Source organism: Aythya marila, assembly GCF_965140915.1.
Source record: "Aythya marila genome assembly, chromosome: 2".
NCBI lineage: Eukaryota > Metazoa > Chordata > Aves > Anseriformes > Anatidae > Aythya > Aythya marila.
The window spans coordinates 27,080,894-27,108,011 of record NC_139043.1 but is presented as its reverse complement, the minus strand read 5'-3'; the positions used below and the strand labels follow the sequence as shown (position 1 = coordinate 27,108,011).

Genomic DNA, 27,118 nt, shown 5'->3' with positions numbered 1-27,118 from the left:
CTAATAAATGAGTTAAATGACACATTTCTTCTGTTTGTATCGATTATGTTTCCAAGAGATTCTTTTGTGGATGAAAACATGTCAAATATGAATTCTATGTTTTGTTCAATGAGATTGAATCCATTTAATCTCATTAGTAAAACCATTAGGAAGGAAACATAAAAACAAGAAGTTAATTCTATAAGGAGCCAGCATGCAACATCTAGACAATTCTTTCCTCCCTCAACTATAATGACTGATAATTCAGAAAGAAAAAAAAAATGCTGGTAAAAAAGGCAATTCAGTGCATGCCTGTATTACTTTATCATGGATGTGTCCATCAATTATTTTTACAAAGTCAATGGGGAGAAACATTGGATTTGTGTATCTTTCTCCACATTAATTTAAGGTAATCATAGATACATCTTTGTAACTTTTACTTCTGTAGCAGAAGCTAACAGATGTCTCCATTTTAAACAAACTGGTATCTGAACGGAGAAATGTTGCTATTACCAGCCTGATACAGGAATGTAGTGAGGAGTAGAGTGTGAATATTTTTGCAGGATATATGTCTGACTTTGCTTTGCTTTCTGGAAGCTAAAAAAATTTCACTTCCTCAGTAAATCATATGGACACAGTCAGTTTAAAAAGTTTGGTAAGTTTAAACTGAGTGTCAAAATCCCGCAAAATGTGTGACCCTATATACTGCTTCCCCAGAGCCTTCAAGAATGAAAAATATGTTATTCGTGGGGAAACAATATCTTGTTTGCAAGGGTGAGGGCCTGCTTGCAGCATCTAGTTCTTGAGATAAGATTTTTAGAACAACAATATTTTGGGTGAACCCCTGTTTATACTTACACAGATTAACAATATTTTTCACAAGACATTCTCTCAAAGTTTGTGGCAAAATCTTTTGTCACACAGATGAGCGCAAAGTTTTTACCTGTCTTTTACTGTAGCTACACAAACCAGAGGGTGTTCCTTTGGCTTTTGTTTCCTCCTCTCCCACTTAGGATTTTCTGACCTGGTGCTCCCAGACACTGTGGCACCACAGTGGTTTGAAATATATGTGTACGTGGTGCACAAGAGCTAACGTGCCTGGCAGGTTAACTTACACTGGGTTTTACTGCTCTGGCCTTTTGTGCATCTACTGTCAGTTGCCTTTGTGATTTGGAGTGATTGCACAAAGCTGTTGCATAAAGTCGGTTTCTGCCCCGGAAAAACTGTGAAAAGTATCACACTGTTTCATGGGAATATCTTAGCCTTTAATTACTTTGAGCTTAATTGTTCCTTTATTTTCCTGGGAATTTGTCAGGGATAATTACTAAAGCCTACAGTGTGAAAACATAAACCAAAGAAAGATCAGAACCAGAGTCTTTAAAAAGGTTTTACTTTTGCTTGCAGCAAATTTGAGATTACTTATTACCCAGAATAGTGTTTATCTCCTAATTCTTTTTTTTTTCCCAACTGACTGTCATAGGGTATTATGGGACAGAAAGGCTTGCCTGGTCCACCTGGCCCCCCTGGTGAGAGCATACAAGGAAACAAGGTAATCCAGTTCAGTATGATAATGTGTCCAATTTCTTCTCAAAACTGTCTCTTCAAGGAGTTTCAAGGAGTCTGTTTTTCTTCCTGCATAAATTCTGTTTTGTCACTGAGTCAGTGAACTCCTGCAAATATTCAGTGTAATTTAAGTTTCTTGTACATAAGGTGTGCAAAATTTAGTTGCTGACTTCCAGTATTTTGGGTAAGTGATTGATGGCTCTCTAATTATTCTTGTTGCTACAGATATATTTAATGTGGAAAAAGTCTCATCTCTGTCACATTTTATTGATTTACTTGGATTTAAAGCACTGTCCACAGAAGACATCTACAGCTTTCTCTAGGTTCTGTTATATAAAGACAGTAACAGAGCTACCATGTTTGCTAAGAGAAGTCAAACAACACATAGGTATAGAAATATGAAAAAAATTAGCCAGTCTTCCACATCCTCTTAAGCAGATTTTTACTTACCTAGTTCCAGCCATAACCATAACATCTCTCCTTACAAGGAGAATCACAAACATGGCACATTGTCAGTATTCAATGTTAATAAAATGTCTTTTCATAAGCAAGTGGAAAAATTAAAACTAAAACTGGAGGCTCTAGTGAAGAAAAACCCAAGTACCTCCTATTCTCTTAAATGAATGCTTAAAGTTGAACATATGGTTGAATATTTCCCTGGATTGGGAGAGTTGAGCTCCACTCTTCAATTACAGGTTATTAAACCACTCATGACTCAGTAAAAGGAGCACTATTTCAACTGGGTTGAGAAAGATGCCTCACGGTACTTCAGTAGGTTGCAGAAACTGAAGCCACAGTAGAATTTGATGACAAAATAGGTTTTAATTGGAAAATACTGGCATGCTATAACAAGTAAATAAAAATCATAAAAACATACTTTGTTGGCAAAATATTTCACAGGAGAACCTTTCTTTGGTTCAAGGTGGAATTATCCCATACAAGCTTTACCAAGAAAGTACCTACTGCTTCTTTGTTTTACTCAGTACTCGCTCTGATTCCAACTTCAATGTCCTCCAGCTGTCTACCCATTTTTATACTTCTGTTAAATCATTTCCCTTTTTATACAGCAAAAAGCTCTTTCATTTTTTTCATTGTGAAGTGTTTTATAGCACAGAAACTTACCTTACCATGTTCTTTCTTTTCTCATTCCTGTATGTCTCTTCAACTGATTCTGATTTATCATGTCTCAGGACTTTTCTAGACAGAGATCTGTGCGTGGTTAGAATCATATGGCAAAAACTTTGGTCTTGATCTGTTTGCATTTTTCTTCTAATCATTATCTGTAGCCGCAAAGATACTAGGTATTCTAATGTGACAATATACAGAAATTTTTTTTCCTTTCCTTTCCTTTCCTTTCCTTTCCTTTCCTTTCCTTTCCTTTCCTTTCCTTTCCTTTCCTTTCCTTTCCTTTCCTTTCCTTTCCTTTCCTTTCCTTTCCTTTCCTTTCCTTTCCTTTCCTTTCCTTTCCTTTCCTTTCCTTTCCTTTCCTTTCCTTTCCTTTCCTTTCCTTTCCTTTCCTTTCCTTTCCTTTCCTTTCCTTTCCTTTCCTTTCCTTTCCTTTCCTTTCCTTTCCTTTCCTTTCCTCTCCTCTCCTCTCCTCTCCTCTCCTCTCCTCTCCTCTCCTCTCCTCTCCTCTCCTCTCCTCTCCTCTCCTCTCCTCTCCTCTCCTCTCCTCTCCTCTCCTCTCCTCTCCTCTCCTCTCCTCTCCTCTCCTCTCCTCTCCTCTCCTCTCCTCTCCTCTCCTCTCCTCTCCTCTCCTCTCCTCTCCTCTCCTCTCCTCTCCTCTCCTCTCCTCTCCTCTCCTCTCCTCTCCTCTCCTCTCCTCTCCTCTCCTCTCCTCTCCTCTCCTCTCCTCTCCTCTCCTCTCCTCTCCTCTCCTCTCCTCTCCTCTCCTCTCCTCTCCTCTCCTCTCCTCTCCTCTCCTCTCCTCTCCTCTCCTCTCCTCTCATTTTCCTTTTCTGAATCTCTAAAGCCTGCTTACACTATTCTTGTGGCAAATAGAAAAATTTCTGCTATTTCTATATGTTTGATGCTATAGGAAAACAATTTCCTGTGTGGCTTTAACAGAAATTTCTGTCGTGTTCCCAGAATCTAATACTTGGGATATATTTTTTTTAAGTTCATGAATATGTGCGGTTTGTTATAAAAGCAATTTGCTATTCTGGGCAGAAATGTTTCATCAGTCAAATGCATCTGATCATGTTACATTATACAGATCATATACTACTTTTTCCATTCCTGAGGAAGGATAAAAGTTAGTCAAAATATGCTCTGTGTCTATAGATAGATAAACAGATACACATACAGTTTTGGATGTTAACATTGGTACTGCTATGGTATCAGTGCCTGTTTCTTCCGTACACTGATGCTTGTTGAGCATCTATCATCTGTCCTTCTATCTCTTCACAGCCATGTCAAGCTTCATTCTTTTTTGTCCCCTCTTCATCATCTTAGAGTTACTGTGCTACTGAATTTGAATTATCAATATCATTGCAAGTATTTTTTATATATATGTAGAGCTCTGCCTGAGTAAGAATGGAATGTTAGAAATGAGATGGATTTCAAGTAACTTTATGTTGATATCAGCATCCACAGGTCTTCTTTTTTATGTTTGGTTTCCTTTTAAAACCACAGTCTAGACATTCCGAGATTTACACTCAGTTTGGAGAATGACATTTTAACATAAAAGTCTGCTTATTGATCAGCGATCTGGCATGATAGCAGGGTCAGGGATCCAAGGGTACATTTTTACATGCATACTGCTTTAGCTTTTAGAACAAGACTGGTGGTCAAATTTAAATTCAATTATTTACATAAATTGAACTGGCAAAGTATAAAGTATTTAATGCAGTATACTTCTTGTTTTGTCTCTAAACATTTAATTGTGGTATCTATGATAAATCTTTTCTATATTGATGATTGATTACACAAGTAGGGGAAGCAGGATTTGGTTCTGGGGTTGACATTTTGAAGGATAAAAGCCACTTATGTGTCTGTGAGAAAGGTATGATTTTTTTTAGAAGTGTAGGTTTCATTCAATTTTCATTGTCTAAACACCATCCTAACAGTGTCAAGTGACTTCAATAAATCTATAGTTTTGTTAGATCTGACGTTTATTGTTAGTGAAGGACCACTGGAATACAAAGCAGATACTAATTCTGGTTCATGTGTGTGTGCTCTGTAGATCTGCAAAGAGGTTGATCAGGCAGTTCTGTGATGAGTAGTTAGGAAAGATAGTCAGTCCCAGTGCTGGACAGCTAGCATTGACACAGGCTGTTTGGTTTTTTTTGTTTGTTTTTCTTTTATTTTTTTTCACTGTATTTAAAAGTCATTTTCATTAGCAACCTAGGAAGTATAATCCTGCTAAAATGTGCCTTAAAGTAAATTAGATTAAATAGTCACTGTATGTTCCTACAACAATGCCAGCTAAACTGTCTTGGGCATCCCACTGCCTTAGTAACATTTCCTCTTTGCAGGAAATTCCTTTCTTCTTCCTTAGTGAATCAGCTGTGTAGTTTGCTGTAGTGCAGTTTCCTGCCCAGTATGCAGAGTCCACATAGCAGTGTCTGAATTTTTGCTTTTGTAAGAAATTGTGGAGTGGGGAAATGGGAGAGTTGTGCTTCCAGAAGCAAGAGGCTGATGATTAGTAGATGAGTGATATATAGGGCTGATGAGGAGCAGAGGTTTTTAGCTCCCAGAGCTGGGGCTAGTCAACCAAAGAGTCTCCCACAGGACAGAGCTCTATGGGTTTTGTGGAGAGGCACATCCCAGTGGAGATGTGAAAGGTGGCGCGTGGTAGGTGCCTTCACCTAGCACAGGGCAAGGCCACAACTCACCTGTGTGCAAGCACAAGCTCTTATTTCAGCAGGATCTTTGTGGAATTCAGGATTTGACCAGGGAAAACCACCCACTGCCTGTGACTTCTGGTATGCTGCCTCTTCTGGGAAGCTGTGTCTCATGTCTGACTCCAGATAAACTCCCAGCTCATGAGAGCCGGGACCTTGAGACATGGGAAGAGAAAGTGTCTGCCTGGGTGGTGCACCATGTAGCTGCTTCTCCACCTGCAGAAGCCCCCAAGTCCCTGTCTAGCCCCTGTCCAGCCCAGCAGAAATGATCAGTGATCAGTCCATCTGTCCATCAAAGGCACTAGTGTGCCTATGGTAAAGGCTGGAGTCTTGATAAATTTGGAAATATATTTTTATATTTCTCTGCCTGGGCAGTATAGCCACTCTAAAACTAGTTGTGAACAGCTATCCTAATATTAGGCTAATAATAATGTTTTAGAGAGACTCTCTGAGAGCTCTTGACTGAAAAATACTGAAAAATAACTAGCCTTGTACTGGGCTGCGCAGAAGCTTCTGCTAATATCTCACGTGCTACGTTTGGTACAGGTGATAGCTGATCTCATTGATACTCTTTGGTACCTGCACAGGGCACTGCTGTTATGCTGCAAACATGAATTTTGATGAAGCTTGTGTGTATCAGGGAATATAATCCCTTCTAGCTGTTGTTGAAATGTATACAGTATTTGATCTGAAAAGATAGTTGTTAAAGAAAACAGGACAGTTTCTGGAACCCTTATGATGTGAAGGATTTTCTGTACATATTTCCTAACAACTGTGTTTTATAACATGCTGTATGCCCACATTGCTGGCATGTGCATGCTTTTCAGGTCTGTGCGTACAGCAGGACATACAGAACAATCCTTATAAACAAATTTGAACTTTGTAGCCGGATTGATAGTGTGTTTGGAAGTATCATCAGAAAGCTGTTCTCTCCACATTGAGATCAGAGATCTCAAACAAAAATCTCTTTTCATTTACTTAAGATCAGAAAAAGTAAGTCAACCCTGAAGAGATTCTGGGGGCTATGATGAAAGAACTTTTGTGTTGGACCTGGTTTTACTACTTGTAGACTGGATGAGTGAACCTCATTGTGGTTACTTTTGTCTTCCACCTCTGTCAGTGAAATGACATCTTGTTTTAATTAAATTAGAATAAATTGTTGTATACTTCATGAAGGCTTCACGTACATTATGAAACATACTCAACTGCCTATCTCTCCAGCTGCACACTGCTCCTGTCTTGAAAATTACATTTAATTTCGTAATACAAGTATCTGGCTTTCTCTGTGATGCAGAATGTTACAAAGTGAATAGATAATGCATGGAATTTATTTCTATTTTCCATTAAAATTTCTTTCCATATTCTGTTTAGGGAGAAAAAGGAAATCAAGGTTTTCCTGGACCAAAGGGTTCATTAGGAATTGGTATTCCTGGACCAAAGGTAAATTCTAAGCTTGCAGTAGGAAAAAAAGAAAAAAGGTTTTTTTTTTTTTTGTTTGTTTGTTTGTTTTTTTTTCCTTCCTTTATTGGTCATTTGGTGTGACAGGTCTTTGAAGATAAATAGTAGGCAAAGACATTGTTTTGTATAGTTGGCAAGGTAAATGCTTGGTACTTATTGTCAGCTTTGGAGTCTGTGAGTATCCCAAATGTCATGAAGGATCAGGCTCTGAAGTAATACCTGGAATGAGATCATACCTGTTAGCAGGAGAATAATATTATTCAAATTATGTATTCAGTTTTCTTCAGATATTTTTCAGGTATTACAAAATGTCATTTTATTTGCCAGGCTTTGATGGAAAAAAAAAGGGGGGGGGGGGGGGGGAGGGTCCACTGTCAGTGTCTCCAAATATTCAGTTTTGCTGCTTGCTATTAATAAAGCAGAGTTGTCACAGATGAAAAGGAATAGATGAGTTCTGTAGGAATTTCATCTACGTATTTTCCACTGGATGTGCCAATTACCAAATCAATTTATATGTAAGAGAATACCAGCATCACCACAGCCAGTAGATCATATTTGCTGTCCCTTATGCTGACATTAACTTTGATGAGGTTAAATATAGCTCACAGACAAATAATGGAAAGAAATATTGTTTGCTGGATATTATCATTTTATGAAAATAGAACAGAAAGTGACCTACAAGAGCTTACTTAGTGGAGTCTGATTTCCTTTACACTATGGAGGACCTATAGACAATTTTCAGGTTTATATAAGTTTGAATAAGATCAGAATCAGACTCAGAGAGCCAAAAGAGGTCCATACAATTGATGGCAATCACCATGGCAAATGCTGTAACAGAGGAAATATCTGTGTGATGCCATTCTCTAGTAGTAATGAGGAATAATATAAAAATGGATAGTATTCTAGTTAAAAGTCCCTAAAATTTAAAATTTCAAGTGAAATGTAAGGTGGTTAGTAACTTTCAGATAGAAGTAAAAAACTGTCCTGCACAATCACCTTCTTGAAGAAGTATCAAATTTAGATCCTGAATGTTTTGATGTTATATTTAATTCCTGCATTATCTGAAAACTATATCTCAAAATGAAGTAAAGTTGAACTTGCAAATCAAAAGGTCTAGTTACTTGAAGAAAAAAGTGCAGAATTTGCTTCTAAATGTGAAACTATGTATTTTCCAATGTATGTAACAGTCTAGGCATATCTCTTGCTCTCATCTTTGCAAGCTCCCAATATTTCATGGGGGTTCTGAGCGAAACTGGTCTAAATTTCAATACATTGGCAGATTGGAAGCAGTTAAGTCTCTCCATAGGTTTGTATTAACATAGGTCTAATAGTTTAGAATTCTAGAATTTAGAATCTAGGTCTAATTAGTTTAGAATTCAAGAAAATCAAAGAAAAGGAAAAAATATATAATCTCAGCATCATTGTAAAGGTGTCTTTACTTCTCACTCCTAAATTAAGGTAATTTTTCATGGAAATCTCTTGAAAATGTTTATATTGCCAGTGTTGCTTTCCCTAAGATTCTGTAGTTCATGCCTACATGATAAACCAGTCACAGGACAAAATTCAGAAGATTAATATTGAAGACTATTTGAACCACAGCAGCAGCTCTTACTATTACCAATACTGGAATTGTGGATGTATTTAATAAGACTGTTTTCAATTAGGGAGACTATGGAGATAAAGGTGATCCGGGAAGCAAAGGTGCCAAAGGAGAGATGGGAGATCCAGGACCTCCAGGACCAAAAGTAAAATATATTTCACATTATTTAATTTTTTACAATAGATATTAGACAAACTTGTATTGTGTTAATTATCTCACTCTACATATTTTCAGGGAATTTGGGGAAGAAAAGGTGAACCTGGTCTTTCGGTAAGTATGTACATGAAGTAATTTAAAAGTTTGTTGTTGTTGTTGTTGTTGTTTTTGTTTGTTTGTTTGTTTTTTTAAATACTCATAGTTTATGTGATATTAAGGTTGATCGGGGGGTGTTGCATTGTCTTACACTTTCATAAGTAAATAAATTAATAAATTTAATCATTCTTAAAACTACAACAAACATCAAGTTAATAATACTCTTTTTCAGAGAGAAGAAGTTATCAGACTTATCAGTGAAATATGTGGTAAGCATTCGAGTTTGAAAAAAAAATCTAATAAAACACACTGAATTTATATTGCCTGAATTGATTAATCTTCTGCATGCTTGTGTGTGAGAATACCATTTATGTGAAAAATACTCACTGTTTCCAGAGCAATAATGGAAGTAGTTTAGTCCAACTCTGTTTCTATTTCTCAGTACCACCGACTATAAAATCTGTTTCTAAGTATTATATAATTTTATTAGCTGAGTTTTAACTGACTGTAAATCAGATATTCAACTTAAATTCATTTTTATAATCAGAAGATATTTTCTCATTAAATACCTGAAACTGTTATTCTTTTAGGTTGTGGTATCAGATGCAGAGTAACACCACTGGAACTAGTATTTGTTATTGACAGTTCAGAAAGTGTTGGACCAGATAACTTCAATATTATCAAAACTTTTATGAAAACAGTCATTGACAAGGTTTCAGCCAACCATGCTACAACCCGCATTGGGATTATCAACTTCAGCCATAAAGTGGAGTTGGTGTCTTCTCTGAAGCAGTACACAACCAAAGAACAGCTGAAATCTGCTGTTGATAAAATGCCCTACTTAGGAGAAGGCACATACACAGCTTCTGCCATCGGAGAAACTATTAAGTTATTTCAGGCAGCACGCCCAGCAGTGAGGAAAGTTGCTGTGGTAATAACGGATGGACAAGCAGACACTCGTGACAAAGTACGACTGGATGTGGTGGTAAGGGAGGCCCACACTACAAATATTGAGATATTTGTCATTGGGGTTGTTCAAAAGACTGATCCCCACTATGGTGATTTTCTGAAAGAAATGGACCTCATTGCAACAGATCCTAATGAAGAACATGTTTACGAGATAGATGACTTCATGACACTTTCAGGTAAAAGAAACTATGTTTGTAAGAGAAAATTTTAAATAAGCAATTAACAGGGTTTGTCCTTTCCTGTAGCAAGGCAAGACAGCCAGTAGAGGCTCATTGAATGGCAGCTTATGTCTGTCTTTTGGATGCAGCTCGTTTTTCAGTTTCCCTTGTTCTTTGGGCAAATGAAACCTTTGCCAAGCTCTTACCTCTCGCAGAAGCAATAAAGCACAATGTACAGCAATTTTTACAGCAAAAGCCTTCTTTGGGGCACTCTTTACTGAGAGCCAGCACCAGCTTTCTCTCACAGTGCTTTTGTGCTGGGCCACACACAGATTCATCCCTGAGAGAGGTGCAGATTTCTTTCCACCTTGGTGCAATAGCTCTGTCTCTCTCTCTGTCTTTCCTATGGCTGTTGTACTCCGCTGGTGATTTGTCAGTCTTGCAGTCCCTTTACCATCTCTTGTATTCTTCTGAAAGCCATAGGAAAAGCTATGCTTTCATCCTGATTCTAGGGAAGAGATGGTGGAGGAATACCAACAAGGGATCTGCTTTATTCTCCATTATTCATTTCAAACCAAGGCTTGAAAAATTATCTGGCCACAGCTGGAATCACATCAAAAAACACATGAAACCTATAATGACCAATGGAAAAAAAAAAAGTACTTTGGTCTAGACTAACCACAGACTAACCTTATAAACTGTATTTATCCTGAGCATAAACTCATTTTGCTACGCTGAGCCTGTGGATGGACTTAGGTCTGTATTTAAGGCTGAAGTCTTAAAAAGTGAGAACAGAATCCGAGCTACAGTTCTGGTCCCAGCTAGCATTAAAATTAGGGCTCTGGTTCTGGCTTCAGAATTCAACATAAAAGATATCCCAGTTGCTGATTATTTATTTATTTATTTATTTAGTGTGTGTGTGCATAAGTAGAAAGTATAACCCAGTTTTTCCTTCTTAGAAATAAACTCTTTTTTTTTTTTAATGCTTTTTTTTTTTTTTTTTTTTTTTTTTTTTTTTTTTCTGTAGACCATGGAGTTATGATTTAGGCTTAAAAAGGGATTTTGGTACTTTTATCTGTTGTTTCATAGAAGAACTAGAGGTTCTTAAAATCAAATAACTTTGAGAGTGTGTTACTTTATTATTTCTCATTTGAGTTTTGACATAACTTCAGAAGGCAGTGTTTCATTGTCATTGAAGATTTAAGGTTAATACTGCACTAAAAGCTTGTGGAGAATCACTGTGACTTTTCTTTATTACCCCTAATACATTTCATTATTTTGTTAATCTTTTCAGCTCTTGAAAATAAACTCTTCACAAAAATTTGTGATAATGTATCTGAAGTCTACACCAGAAAAGATGTTCTATCTCCGTCTCCAAGCCCAGGATCTGAAATACCCACTGAAGTTAGTCAGTTACCTAGAATGACGACTTCAGAGACTTATATGCCCCCTACAGAAGGAATTGGTTACCCAGTAAGTTATCAAATATTTATTTAAATTCATACACTATTTAATGCACCATTATCAATCTTGTAATATGTAAAGAATGTGTCATTTGGCTGTACCAAAAGATCTGAAGAAAACTTTTAAAGTTAGATTGAAATTATTTGTTTAGAACAGTTTGCAGAAGAGGGTAATACTGTTTCTTAGTTGCAATAAATGATAGCAGTCCTCACTTTTTTGGAATTCTGATGCACCTTAAAAATGATTTGGAAATCCTGCAGATATATTCCCTGTTCAGGAAGATAGTATGTAAGCATTTATTTATGTAAAAGTTGATTGTTGGTGCAATGTTGCTCGTCATGGCTACATGTGATAGGAATTTTCAGCCCTTCGGTATTGTTTCGCTTTTTGCATTGGACTGTAATTCTAGGATTCTAAAATCATGGCCCCATACTGAGTAATCACTAAAACAAGGTCTGAATCCACCTGCCATTATTGCTAGATAACATGTGTGAGAAAGACCCTTACTTTCCTACTTAATTTGCTCATTTTTTTCTTCGTAACATCTGAGACAGTATTTTAAGTTACCAGATTTTTGATTCCTTTTGCAGCTTAGTCCACCGCAGACCAGATACACTGAGATGCTGCCATCTGCTCAGGATCACACTGTGACCACTTCTGTTCATAGAGAATCAAAATTCCCCCCACTTTATGACATAGTTGAATCCAGACCCCACAGTCCCGTTGCCAATCCTTTGCTCAATGTAACCATTACTGAAGATCGCAGCCTAGCAGTGTTGCAACCACAGATAGCATCATCTCAAAAAGGTAAGTAATATTTAACCTGACTATGGGGTAGCAAGTCTGTACCAAAAACAAGCAACCAACAAACCCTACCCAATGCAGTCACTGTAATCATAATTTTGTTTTTCTGGGTGCTCTGGCTGCAGATAGTGCACACACTGAGAGCCAGAGTTTCAAACCTAGATGACAACCTTGTGTATCATTGTGCTTACCTATTTAAATACCCATCTGAGTCTTGCATCTGAATTTAAGCAGTCTCATTTCAAACCGATCCTGTATTCTTTTCAGACCTGTTCATGTACTTTGTTAATTGAAACAGAATTTGGCTACAAATTTCATATGCAAATATATTCTGGGCACTACAAGAAAGAAAAAGAAAAAAAGGATGCTTTAACTACAAAATGAACTCTTAGGATAATGTAACTTATCCCCGGAATCCAAGCTAACTTTTAATAATATACTTTCAGATCCAAGGTGCTTGGAACCTATGAAACCAGGGGATTGTCGAGACTATGTGGTAAAATGGTATTATGACAAAAATGGCAATTCTTGTGGTCGGTTCTGGTACGGAGGTTGTAATGGTAACAACAATAGATTTGAAACAGATGAAGAATGTCGAAAAACCTGCATTGATGAATAAGTAAGTTGTCTTAACCAGGTCCTTCTTCAAGCACCTCTTTTCCAGGATAAAACAATCTATTTAAGTGTCTCCTATAGTATGTGATACATACATATTTTCTACCTTTGATCAGTCTTGATGCTTTTCTGAGATGGTGGGAACAAAAGTGCACTTTGCAGTCATGGATTAATACAGTAACACAGTGAGGTTTTCTACTTTGCTCTTTATTCCTTATCATACAGTTTCTAACATTGTATTTGATTTTTTGATCATTACGGTCAGAGAAGTTGAAAATCCATCATATTATATGTGAATTTAAGATCATTTTTCTCGTGTGTATTATTTCACATTCATCAGCATTGACAGCACTTTCACAAAATTTGTCACCCCACTTTTTACTCCTTTCTCTAGATCACTTATGACCATATTGAGTACGACAGGCCATAGCATGCATCCTCCAGTGACTTCTTTCCATTGGCCATTTATTCCCTTTCCTTTTTCTTCTCCTCATGACTTATTTATAAATTAGTAAACTTTACCTCTTAATCCAATATAACTTTCCTTTGGTGAGGTACCTTTCTGGAAGCCCAGGAAGACTGTACTAACTGCCTTAGGTGCACATGCTCAGTAAGTGAGGCATGGGCTCCAAAGAGCTTTGTTATCAGTGGTGCACAACTTCCTTTACAAAAGCCATATAGCTCCTCCCCAGTAAATCGTTTTGAATTCTATATTTCCTCTTTCAGTACAGGAAAATTCAGTACAGGGAACTAGCAGCATATTTTTTTTTCTGAACATTTCAAGAAAATTAATCAATTCCTTATTTCTTCTAGAAATGACTGCCATTTGAAGTTTTTAAAGCTGGGAGTTCACATGTATTGAGGAAGAAATGGCTGAGAAGAATCCAAAACCCATGTGAACATGAATATATTACTGCCACTCTCCACTGCTCTTCCCATTATGGTATTCACATTAACTAGATTCCTGTATAGCATGTTATCTACAACACCATAGCAACAACTTTATTACACACACACACACACACACACACACACACACACAGAGGAGCATAACTTTTCCATCCATGTTTATATTAAATTGGTAATATTACATGTGGCAAGGATGAGATTTTACTTTTAGGATTAAAATACCCAAACTGCTTACACTCAGCATTTAATGACAGAGGTGTCTTGTTCTCTTGGAAGAATAAAATGTGCTCTCACTTTAAACAAGAGTAAGTGGCTCCTGAAATTAGTGCTCTTATTACAGCATTTAGTGCCATAAATTAAGACAAATTATCACCTCATTTGAATGTAAATTCCACAGCTATAAGTAATTAGTATTTTTGTTGTTGTTGTTTTCCTCATTAAAGCACATTTGGATTAACACCAGTACAATCTTTTCACTTGTCAGGGTAGGACTTTCATTGGGAATTACATAAAACCCAGGATTCTTCTTGTCCTTTATGTCAAGTCTGCAAATTTCTTTTCTCAGGGCCTCTGTGTTTAATTAAAAAAAAAAAAAAAAAAAAAAAAAAAAAAAAAAAAAGTTATTTTATGCTTTAATATATGCTACTAAGTTAAAAAGAGAAAAGCACTGAAAGATGTATATAAATATTTGCTAATATCCTTTCTACTTTTAACCATAACCCTAATAACCCTATTATTAAAACTGAAAAATATTATCATGTGATTAAAATAGAAAGCAACATCTGATAAAGTGTGGCATTCTTACTCTTTTGCAGACAGAAAAAAAAAACAACCAACAACAACAAAAAAACCACCTTAGTAGATACTAAGACATAGGCATTCTGGACAGTTCTTGAGTTCTTGATACATTTAAACAATGCTTGTACAACTGCTACCCCTCCCCAGATAACCAAAAGATGGCATATGCCATACAAAATGAACTTGTTTACAGCAGATTAAAAGTTTTATTTTTTTTTTCCAAAAATCTGGCTTTGTTAGTTTCAAATTAGAAAATAAAAAACGGACAGCAGCCCAAAACAAGAAATCCTGCTATTTTTATACTCAGAACTAATATAATGACACTCCAAAAATAAAACAAAACAAAACAAACAAACAACAACAACAAACAACCCTGAGGGCACAATTAATTTTGTTTTGCCAAGGAACACTAGAACACAAGGACAGGACCTTGAAAATGAAGGGATTCAGTGGTGTAGAACAAAAGCTGAACAAAAAGCTGATGAAATCAAGAATTATTTGCCTTTTACAGAAAGAAGTCTGAACTAAAATTTGACGCTACTTTAAATAAATCTGGTTTTGGTTGCTTTCCTTTTTTTTTTTTTTTTTTTTTTTTTTTTTTTTTTTTTTAAATCAGAAGAATAAATATCTTCAAAGTATATTATAAATGACCTGGATCTTTTCTTGTGATAAATAATATTAGCTATGTATAGAGCTGGAAATAACCAAAGGGTCAAATAAAAGGTTTCAAGCAAATAAACTGCCTACTCATGGTGCAAAAAGATCATGGGAAGAATCAAGCTACTGCTCTGTAAAAAAGCCTGTGCTATCATACAAAAATATCTATGCACTGGAGACCTTTAATAGTGAACAGATGTGCAAATATAGTCAGCAAGAGAGGAATAAACACAAAGTCTAGGGGAACAGAAGAGCAAGAGGGATAGATCACAGTATTGTTTGCAGTTTTGCTGGAAATGGTACATTCAAAACTTAAAAAATACTAATACATAACATTAATATACTGTCAAACTTTGAAGATGTATTGAGAGACTTTTTTCTAGGCTAGGTCTCAAATCCAGTATTTGGCTTTTATTTCAGTTAGATCACGAAGACAATGTAAGAAATCCTAAAACAAAGAGACAGTGACAATCCTTTTAAGAACAAGATTAGCACAAAATATGACCCTCATGAGAAAAAAAAAAAAAAAAAAAAGTCATCTGGAGGGAAAAAAAAACACATCTCCCCATCCCAAAAAGACCCTCACCCCAAAGTAGCCTGGAGTCAGGAAGTCAGTATAATATCCTACACTTCATTAGGAATAACTTGTTACATTGATATAGGCAAGCAAGTTATTGAAGTTGGAGACAGAGAGAGATTTAGAAAACCAGAGAAACAAATAGGTCCCTATATATTTATATATAGGAATTGAGATATGTATCCAGATGAGTATACAGAGAAGAGAACTTTCCATCCAGAAAAGATGAACATTTTGTGTAGTTAAATTCTACCGTAGCTTACCATACACCTCCCAGAAATATTTTAGGACTAGCTGCTCCTGAAAAACAAAAACAAAAACAAAAAACACCCTACAGTGGCAACGTCCATTTGAATTTATAGAATCACACTGTCATTAAGGTAGGAAGAGACCTTCAAGATTGTCTGGTCCAACCATCCCCCTACCACCGATGTCACCCACTGTAAACCATGTTCCTAAGAACCACCTCCAACTTTTCCTTGAACATACTCAGGGATGGTGACTCCAATACCTCCCTGGGCAACCTGTCCCAGTGCCTGATTGCTCTTTCTGAGCAGAAATGTCTCCTCATTTCCTACCTGAACCTCCCCTGGTGCAACTTGAGGCCATTCTTCCCTCTAGTCCTGTCACTAGTTACCTGTGAGAAGAGGCCAACCCCCAGCTCCCCACACCTTCAGGCAGTTGCAGAGAGCAATGAGGTCTCCCCTGAGCCTCCTCTTCCCCAGACTAACAAACCCAGCTCCCTTAGCTGCTCCTCACAGGACTTGTGCTCCAGGCCCTTCACCAGCTTCGTAAACCTTCTTTGCACACGCTACAGGGCTAAACTAAAGTTTAAAACCATTCTCCCTTGTCCTGTCATCATCTGGTTATGTGAAGAGTCACTTTCCATCTTTTTTTTTTTTTTTTTATAAGCCCCCTTTAAGTATTGAAAGGCAACAATGAGGGTTTTCTTGAACACAATGAAGTTTCGTTGAACTTCATCCCATTGGCCTCAGCTCAGTTGAAAAACTCCATGCTTAAATACAGATAGTGATAACTGGACCTCCTGTTGTTTGGACCAAGATTATCCAAAAGTAAGCAAGAAGCTGTCTCATCATTACTTGGACAAAGACCAAATTTGCCCTCTTTTAACAGGAGGATCTTCTTAGGGTGGTTTTTGTATGTTCGTTTAAATACAGTAAGCTGTCACTGCTTACTGGGGGGAAAAAAATAAAATGAAGTACCCCCCCAACCATTAATTCCTTCAAGCCACTAAAGAGAGTCCCCATGGCTCCACTGAACTTCACCCAGCAGACTTTTTCTCCATATCACACCCCAAAACTATGCACACTGAGGAGTGATGATCTCAAAGGATTGTTTCTTCCTCTGCAAGCCATGACTCCTCAGGTAAAAAAAGCAGAAACAAAGGTTATAAAGGTTTATTATTATTGTTATTATTATTATTATTATTATTATTATTATTATTATTATTATTATTATTATTATTATTATTATTATTATTATTATTATTATTATTAATTATTATTAATATAATTATTATTATATAATTATTATTAATAATAATATTAACAATAATAATAATTATATGCTGCTTAAGTCAGATTAGCCTGAAATAAATGTCCTTTACCTGCCCCTTCACCCAGCTGCACATCCTCCAGGTTGTTTGGGATCAGTAGACCAGGAGAGGGCACTCTTTGCCAAATGCCCACTGATTATTCCCGAGTTGTGAATACTCTAGAACATCATTACTAGTTGAAAGTATTACTTTTTCCATTGGGAAACAAACAAAAAGTTTATTAACATTATAGGTAAATTTTAAAGCAAGAAGAGTTTAATCATGACGTCTTTAAATCTTGTTAAAGACCATGCCCAATGCTATAAGCCCTAAAAGCTAAAAATGGTTGAGAATAACACTTTTTTTTTTTCACCCCGTGTATAACTGATCATTGTAATCTGAATTCTATTTCAGACATCTGTGCTTGTAACCATGGAAAAAGGCTCAGAAAAGAAAATTCATTAAAAGAAAATAGCACCCTATCTACTCACAGTAGAGCAGCAGCAGCTTTTTACTCTGAGCAACTCTGCAATTCTCTTGCTAACCACCATCAAAATGAATTCGTCTCTGCCTTAATCCAGTTTAGTTGCTGCCTGTCCCCAGGGCCCATTCAAAGTGGTTAATAACCTTGTCTGTTTACTGAGTGTCCTGCTGCACTCCTCAGTTTCTCCCACATCTTCAAATTTCCTCTGCGTTACTCTAAATTGACTAAACATAGGCAGCGTTCCTTGAACTGCAGTTTTGAGCAGGAAAATGATTACCACATTTCCTCATCTGGACGTGGCTGTAAAAAAAGCTCCAAACACCCACTTTTTTTTTTTTTTTTCTTAACTTTATTTTATATTATTTTTAATTTTGTTTCTGACAGGAAACTTTTATGAACAGTATAGATTTAGGGCAGCATTCCTGCACTTTTCCTCCTTAGCATCTTTCTTAGCTGTCTCAGTGCCAACTGTACAAGCAGCACACCCTCCTCAGAGTTTGCAGAAACGCCCAGCACACAGTTCAAATCAAGTTCCCTCAGATGACAAGTACAGCCATACACAGAAATGTCCACATGTACACGTGGCTCCATTTGGTAAACACATCCTAAAACTGCATTGACTTTTTTTTTCAGCTCTGCATACAACATATAACCAGCTCCTTTTATAGACTGCCCCAAACCATCATGGTTATGACAGAATTATAATTTCCCCTTCTGTCCCTCAGCTAACCTGTCTGCACAGGGAGCTGTAATTAGATTTAGCACTGAGAGGTACAAGGACTAAAAATGAACCCATGAACATGGTTCTTTTCAACAAAGCACATGCTAAAATAAAGATCACGAGGACCTCACTATCTTCTCAGAAACTTCTGCTCCAAAAAATAAAAATAGTAAGAGCTATGGACTAAATTTACTTTGTTGTTTCTTGCATTACCTACTGCTGTTTGCTTTCATAGGATGATTCTTTTTACATTATTGGTAGCCTTTTGCAGAAGAATAGGCAAAAAAATATATATATATATATATATATGTATGTATATACATATATTATTTAAAAAAAAAAAGGTAAAGTGATCAGACCTAGTTTTTTCTCTATTTGAGATATTTGGATAGCAAATTATAAACAGAACTACTAGCAAAGCATTGGGAAACTTGGCCCCTCACTTGATAAAATTGTCTGCTAAGCATTTCTGTCACTAACATGGAACCGTTTTGAAAAAGCATAGAAACACTGAAAAATTAGATTATCTGGTTCAGTTTATGTTAGATATGCTTTTCATGTGCAAATTGAGGGAGGAAGAAGCATTGGGAGAAGTGAGCATTGCATGAGCAGCAGCATGCAATGATTTGCAATGATCAATATCTTTAATTTCCTCTTTTAATACATAGCATAGAGAAGTGACATGACAAGATGCATGTCAGTCTTAAAAGAAGGCTTTCTATTTAACTGTTTATTACCATCTGTAAAACAACATGGATATAGCAGCCAAGCAATCTGGCCAAAAAAAAAAAAAAAGCCAAACAGAAAATTTGTCTTAATTCTTACAGAGAATAGCAAAGGAATAAAAAATGGCATCTACAATAGAAAGATATAATACATGCTTGCTTTAAGTTCCTGAAAAGGCCATTAGCCTATAGCTACACAATGAATTCTCAGAAGAAAAAAAAAATATATATTAAAAAATGTGTGTTTGCAGAGAAGTAATGAGTGCTGGAAAATAGTTTCAGTTTGAAAAAAGAATACTTAAATGTCAAATCATAAACTCAACAAGTCAAATCACTCAGAATAACCCCAAAATTTGTCAAAGACCCAACCCATATTCTTGAGCAAGAATCAATTCATTGTGTTCCATAATCATGTGTAGCTGTTATCATTTACAGACCATAACATTTTTTCATAAGATTCAAATAAAGGAATATAATATGTCCCCAAATGATCAAGAGGTGAATCTGAGATTAAACAGAAAAAGAAAAAAGAAAAAAAAAAGGAGAAATATAAGTTATATCAATAATGGTAGGTTATTACTTGAGGTACCCTTAAATATAAATGTCTTTACTTCCAGGAGTTTTATCACTTCTTTTAGGAGGGAGGGAATCAGGTCTAAGCTTCATGGATACATGAAACCGAAATTTTGAGCCAAGTTCTGTTTGAACCCGTTTTGTGTGTTTTTGTTTGTTTTTTTTTTCTTTGTTTTTTTTTTTTTTTTCTTTGTTTTTGTTGTTGTTGTTGTTTTTTTCTTCCTAACAAGGAATATGTAGAATTTCAGCCAAAGGGATAAGGCACTAAACTGGGATCCATGAAGACTTTCGTTTTGGTTTTCTAACAGTATGTAATGCCTATTTGAGAGCAATTTCTAAGAATAAAGGAAGAACACTGACCCATTGTCTCACAGTCTCTGCTTCCCGCAACTGTAACCTTCCTATGTGCGGACAGGGAGAGGGAGAAGGGCCACGTTTATGTTTTATTGGCATGGCCAAAGGGATTTCTCCAGCATTTAGCATACATGTGTTTGACCGTGAGACACAAACAAAACAATCTGTTAGTGTAAAAATAACAGGAGATAAGAGTTTTGACAAGAATAAATAGGTGAGTAAACCTGCAGAATAAACCCATTTTGGAATAGCTATAAGATTGCTGCAAACACAGCTAATAATCTCTCATCCAAATCTCAGCGAAGGGGAGGAAAAGCTGCTTTTCCATTAACTTTATTGCCCCTGGGCTCTGACTCCCTGGCAGAATGAAAACCATTTGCACACAAGAGCAACTTTTAAATTATCCAGCAAAAGTTCCCTTAAATAAGTTAAAGCTCACTTTGGTAACTCAGGGTAACATGAAGCAGGAGGCTGTACTGGTTCCCAAACTGAGCATTACAGAATTTTTCACATCAGGGAAAAGAAATCCCAGCACCTTACGTGATGCAGCCCAGGGCCCCAACAACCATAGCTTTATCCTGCAGTGCCACCAGGAGGAAAACAACAAAATAAAGCAATCACAGCAACATCTCAAGAGGTTTTTGCAAAATCAGATTGGAGTAACAACTCCCAGAACAACTGGCTCAGCAGTAGCTGGTTGAGGACTTCTGGTTTGCCTCATAACTCATCCCACAAAATTACATTCACTTCTCACCACTGTAGCTACTCCATATTCCTCAGTCTAATTTATAACTTTACAAATTTATAAATTGTCTCATGACTGATGTTTAAACTGGGTATTGTGTAAGTAGGAGGCGAAGCCAGATACTGAGTACTGCAGGGACAAATGTTCTAGGGTATTTCTGCTGAAGCAGGAACACAGCTATAAAAAGGGTGTTTAAGCACCATATCACGGTTATAAAGTCAATGAGCAACACTTCCCTTAATCACACAATGAAAAGGAGAGAAATTATTAACTGCAGATATTATAAATGGTTAACTGCAGATATCAATTTCTCCTTGCAGCACGCGACTTTATCTGTGACCATGCCACGACCTGCTGCATCTAACAAATTTCAGGCAACTAAGGTCAAGCCTAGGAGCACCTTCTGGAAACCCAAGCACCAGGGAAACCTGGGCTCAGCATAACAGCAGCATCAGTGAATGAGAGTCCCCGGTCCCAGGCTGTCTCCAACACAAAGCTGGGTGGAGAACTGGCTGTGCAGGAAATGAAGGCGTTGCACAGGAACAGCTTTTTCTCACCGGGGTGATCTGAGGGTAAGGGCTCAGGAGCCCGTAAGGAGCTCAGGAGCTTAAGGAGCTCAGAAGGAAGTGTGCAGAGAGGTGAAGGAGGATGATGGCAGGATTAGATTTTGATCTCTGCTTTTGGTACATCAGTGTGCCAAGAATGACCCCTTCCTGGATACAACGTGGGACAGAAGCTGAACAACCTTCCTTCCTCCCCATTCAGGTCGAACGAGCAACGCCCCAAAATATCCATTCTCTAGAGCTTTCCAATGTTACAGCCCCAAGAACCAGGCTTCACTCCAGGAACATCATTTCATTAAATTCCTCCCCCATCTTTTTCCCTTTTATGCATCTTACACTGTTTTGGTTTTTTTTTTGTTTGTTTGTTTGTTTGTTTTTTTACCTTCTTATTCTGTAATGAGATCCCTTTTCTGCTTTCCAAAGAACAGTGGCTATTAGTCAAGCAGCAGCAATGGGAAGGGGCAGCATTAACACCAGATCTAGAAGTTATTTGTGGTATAAAAATAAGCCCAACCATCATATCAGGATCATTAGGTGTATGCAGATATGTAGGTGTACGTAGAGCTTTCACTGTCCCCGTACATGGCAGCAGCACACTGTGGTCTCCATCCCCACCTGTCCTCAGGTGCTCTCCTCAGAACAGGTTACTCCATGGTGTGGCAAGCCCTAGTTTGGACATTTTCCTTCATGGATCTTTGAGTAAAGTTTTTGGATACTGCCTGTGTTTCTTTAACTGTGCTTTCTTTAACCAGTTTGCTTCCTCCCTCTAACAAGGAACAGATGTATTTCTGAAACAGTAATGGCATGCTAAATATCAGCATAATGCTGAGCTGAACATCAAGGGACTGCGTTTTCTACCTTGTTGCATTTGTTTCCTGTTCTTTATGTACTCACTTTTTAAGAATTACAAAAAGTAATTCTTAAAGATTGGCACAGGTGCTGCAGGCAGCAAGCCTGTGTGACACTTCATTACGTTCATGCATGAAAAAAATGTCTTGGATTATGTTCTCACCTTGTCTTTAATTGTTTTTATGGGGATTTCAATAGCAGCTGCCTGCTGATTGTCAGATACTAGCGGCCTTTGTTACACAAAAGACCTGTGTCATTACCAGGGATAACCTGCTAGCTCTGTATACCAAGGAAATGTGATCTCAGTTCAGCCGTCAATAGGCACAATTACTGAACAGGAAGACAGAGAGAGGATCTTACACCCGTAAAAGTAACTGTGTGCCAACCAGGATACAACACCGAAAGGAGGAAGGCAAACAACCTACAGTTAGTCACTTACATCACGCTGTATAAATGTCACAAACGACACAGAAGGGAACAGTCCCTTCCCCACCTGATGGAAATAATATGCTTTACCATTGAGATAAAACAGCCATCTAACTACCCTTATAGTGAAATGGGTCGTGAAAGTCAGACTTCGTGTTGTGTTAGTCAAAAAGATGTACAGAATTCCTGCCTTGGTATCTCCTTTCCTCTGGAAAGAAAGGGGGTAAGTGAAAAGCAGGATGGGATCACAGGAATGATGAGGTGGGCAGGATGCAGCCCACAGAGGTCCAGCAGGGTCTCTGCAGGCTGTGGAAGGAGCTGGCTACAAAGCTGGGACCAGCAGGACCCAGAGGAGTTCAGGAGAAAACATGCAGCTGCCAAAACATGTCCCTGCAAAGCTGACAAAACATTTTAGGGTTGTAGGAGATAACTCAGGTAGGAAGGGACCACAGAAGTCATCCGGTCCATCCAGAAGTCCCTCTCAAAAGAGTCAGCTGCATGCTTGAACCAGATCATTCAAGCCTCTACACTCCAGCAGACAGGCAAATACCCCACAAAAGTGAGCCTCATCCCCCAAAACCTGACCATCTTGAACAGCTCAAAACTCTTCAGGAGTGTCAGGGCATTTTGGGTGGAAAAGCCTGGGCTGTTATTAAATGGAGAATGTGCTGCCAGACAGCAGGGAGTACAAAGCTTACCAGCTGTACATGGAAACCCCGTCATTAAGGCGTTCCCCTGAGGAAATGCTCCAGCTGAAACAGATGTGGGAATTCAGAGACCCAGGCAGTCAGGCATAATGCAAAAAGTGCAAAATCAAAAGTTTCTGTCCTCTCTTCAGTCCTGTTAGAATTCCTCTCCTGCTACTACCGACTGATATATTAGCAGGGGACATCCACTTTACTTGTACTAGTATTTTCTTTCCTTACGCCCATCTTGGAGATACCTTTACAGTACACAATTACACATTTAGAAATAAAAAATGCTAGGTGGTTCAGCTAAAAAAAAAAAAAAAAAAAAGCATGTAATTAACTTTTGCTTAACTGCAAAATCCCACAGGAGCAACCAACATTTTTGGTTCATTTACATGTTGCAAGATCTTTCTCACTTGGGACCAGACTTAGCACACGAACATATTTAGCTAAAAGGACCACACCTTCTTTTTTTCCACATGCTGCTAAACATTTGTAACAGTTTCCTTATTTTACAATGATGTCAGGAGTAAAATTCCTGGGTGCTATGAGAGTAGCTCATGGTCTCTTCACTTCTTTAAGACTGACGAGCGTCTTATGGACTCACACTGAGTATCCAGCACAACTGCTTGCCACCAGTACACATGGATCTTCTAAAAAGCATTGCTGAAAATACCTGTGAAATCCAGACCAAGATTCAAATGCTGGAGGGTTGATCAGTACAGCAAAGACCAGCACAAACCAGAAAGCCACCAGTTTTTCAGTCAACATTGCTGAAAGCTCTTTGAACAAGCACTGGCCAGACTGTGGACTGGCATAACTGCATTTACAACTGGGTTTTTCTAAAGATGAAATACAAAAAGGTCTGCCAGATCTTCAGCACAATCTCCTGGAGAAAGTACTAGTAATTGTACAATGCAGTAATAGGACTGAAATGCTATCATTGTAATGATGGTTTGAAAACATGAAAACATTTCTTCCACTGGAATTGGCTTGAATTTGTGAACATTCAAATCTAAGTTTGGTAAGGCAACTTCTACATTTAAAGATTGTGAATGTCTACATTTAAAGACTGTGAAACTTACCTAGAATGGAATATGGCCAGTGCACTTTAGTAATATTTACTTTAAGTAATCTGAACACGGTGCTTGAAATGCAGTTTTTGATGCTGATAAAGCCCATAAAACCCAAGCTAGCTGGTATGGAATTGTTTTAAAATCAGGATGCTCTCAATTAGTTTGACAACCAATGTTCTAATCTGTGTAAACAGGCTCTACTTATTCTCCACTAATATTGACCAACAGGAACAATGACTTCATTGTTCACATTGAACTTCCGCCAGCTGCTAAACAGGAGAGGTTTACCTTTCTAAATATTTGAAATTTGATTTCAAATACGATTACCCTTCCTGTCCTTGAAACACCAGTAGATTTGGTTCCAAGAGAGTCTACAGTGGAGTTTGTGAAACTTGCCATTTCGGATGGGAAACACTTGAGCTGCTGGTGAAGTACTGTTCTGTGCTGGGAAGATTTCAGAGCCTCAGGTGTGATCTTCCTATGATGTATGCTTAATCCCTGCAGGCTGCTCACCTGGGCTACAAATCTAGGAAGGATACGGACTCAAGTTTACAGCCACCTCCTCTACTTGGGATAGATGAGCCAGAGAACAGATGTTCAACAGTGTTGTTGTACTCCCAAATTTAGTAGAACTGCGAGTTTGGAGAAAAAAAACATACATAAAAAAAAATATACAGACATCTATTTGTTTTGATTTCTACCAAGTACTCAGCATTTGGCCCCAAGTTAATTTTTATCATTAATCTTACACTACAACCCTTAACAGCCTAACATTGCTGTGATTGCTAGATAAGAATTCAAGTGTGACAATGAAACAAAAAAAATCATTGTTTAAATTCTTAAAGGTGCAGGGTACTAACACAAATCAATTTCTAAGTCCTTCTAATCAATTCTGAGATGAGGAAGAGTCGAGACCTTGACCACCTAGGAGCAAGGAGGACCTAGAGCTGTTGGGAACACTGAAACCACAGAGTGGAACAGGACAAAAGCAGCAGATTGATCCAGTTCTTCAGGGGGGTGAAGTTGCTGACAAAGCTTCTCCCCTTTCAGCTCATGAGGATTTTATCCTAGAAGTAGAAAGAAATCGAAAGAGGGCAAGGTGTTGCTGGCAGCCAAAATAGAAATTCAGGAAAATAAACCAGCCTTGTTGACTTTGAGATGTCAAAGCGATGTGTTCACACAGGCTGCAGATTGGTTTTGTAAACCTGAAGAGCTATATCCTGCAAACTTATCTACCTACTCACGCAAAACTTTAGTTTAAATGACAGGAAATAAGCAAGCTGTTCACAACTTGTTATTTAACAAACATTCCTGAGAAACTCACAACTCCATCTCTTCAGATCTTCTTAATTTGTAACTTTTAATTTGACTCTTGCTGCAGTAGTGACCCATTTAGACAGGGCGATTTCAAAATGTTTGGTAAATTACTAACTTCACCGATGGCAGTGTAACTTTTTACAGACAGACCTGAAGTGAACCGCAGACACCTGAAGTGTGAAAATGACAACAACCCATCCGCCAGCATGCGCTCCTCAAACAGCACTTCGGCACTTCGCAGAGCAGGAGCTGAAGCTATTCACAGGAGGAGAAAAAAAAAAAAAAAAGTGAATCTTTTTAAAAGCCAAATCACACCTTCAAAGAAAGTAACACCTTGAGCATGCAAAAGAACTGCCGCTTTCTCATCCCAAAAGCTGCCTTACACATTGAAGTAGAAGCGGAGGCTGGAATATGAAGTTGGGGCCAGTACCACATAGCTTATAGAAAGGCATTTGGTGGAAAGGAAGGAAGGGCACATACCTCGTGGCTTGTAGTTTCACCACAAGAGTGAAGTGTTACATGTAAATGGGATGGGGCTGAGGTCATCTGGAAAGAAGAGTTAAAAGGAAAGTGCCTGGGTCACAGTGCAAAACCACATCTGAATTCCAGTGTTAACAACAGCACACTTAGAAGTAATCTCTCCCTGCCACATGCCGCATTAAGGTGAAAAACTAGCAAAAAGGAGGAAAAAACATTTTGCAGTGAGTGCTGGAACGTGCAGGCCTATTTTCCATGCAGCTTACAACAACCTTCACAGTCCCTGGATATTTACTTAAATTTCTTTTTAACTCACGGTAGCACAGAGAAAAGAATGCCAGAAAACTCCCTTCAGCCAGTGAAGCTTTCTGTAAGTGGACTGGTTTTGAGAGCTTACCTTCATTTAACGTTCTTTCACTCATATCTTTGCAACTTCTAGTAATCAAATCTGCAGTGTCTGTTACATATTAAAAAAAAAAAAAAAAAAAAAAAGGCAAAGCAAACCCAGTTACGAAACAGTTTTTCACTAGAGCAGTTTTTGTTCTGCCCCAGCAATGGCATCCTGCAATTTGCTGGATCTAGTTTCATCCTGACAGGTGAAAGTTACGGTAGCAGCAATAAGAGTGTAACGGGTACACGGAACTCCAGAGAGAAGCTTTTATCCTCTCTTCAACTGCCTGTTGTTTCTTAGCTAAAACGTGCCAGCTCTTGAGCACAGTCAAATTGGTTGTTTGACTTCCTGTACTTAGCAAGGACACACATAAAGATGCCTCCTATCTGCACACACGGAACTTTCCTTATTGCTGAACCTGACTCAGCACAGGTAGCAGAAAGTGAGGTTAGAAAACACATTTACATCTAAACAGTTTTCTTGCAGAAGAGGTTCAGTGAAAGAATAAATCCTTTAAAAAAGGCA

General features: G+C 37.7%; 1 protein-coding gene and 1 long non-coding RNA gene across 2 annotated transcripts in view; one reads left to right on the top strand and one right to left on the bottom strand.

Annotated features, from left to right (window-relative positions):
* The window catches only part of COL28A1 (collagen type XXVIII alpha 1 chain), a gene marked incomplete at both ends in the record, with an annotated part of 63,635 nt that extends 50,924 nt beyond the window's left edge, over positions 1–12,711 (top strand). Inside the window, 9 exons of the mRNA XM_082755060.1 lie at positions 1,460–1,528; positions 6,759–6,827; positions 8,510–8,590; positions 8,680–8,715; positions 8,930–8,966; positions 9,288–9,842; positions 11,119–11,297; positions 11,879–12,095; positions 12,539–12,711. Coding sequence (XP_082611186.1) covers positions 1,460–1,528; positions 6,759–6,827; positions 8,510–8,590; positions 8,680–8,715; positions 8,930–8,966; positions 9,288–9,842; positions 11,119–11,297; positions 11,879–12,095; positions 12,539–12,711 — 1,416 coding nt within the window. The remainder of the gene's footprint in view (positions 1–1,459; positions 1,529–6,758; positions 6,828–8,509; positions 8,591–8,679; positions 8,716–8,929; positions 8,967–9,287; positions 9,843–11,118; positions 11,298–11,878; positions 12,096–12,538) is intronic.
* Positions 12,712–12,964: 253 nt separating this feature from the next.
* Positions 12,965–26,272, bottom strand: LOC309875439. Its single transcript, XR_014317036.1, has 5 exons — positions 26,206–26,272; positions 25,876–25,980; positions 24,922–25,040; positions 15,912–15,948; positions 12,965–14,186 (listed from the first exon to the last, which is right to left on the bottom strand). It is a non-coding gene; the product is annotated as an uncharacterized lncRNA (long non-coding RNA).
* Between the last annotated feature and the right edge of the window lie 846 nt (positions 26,273–27,118).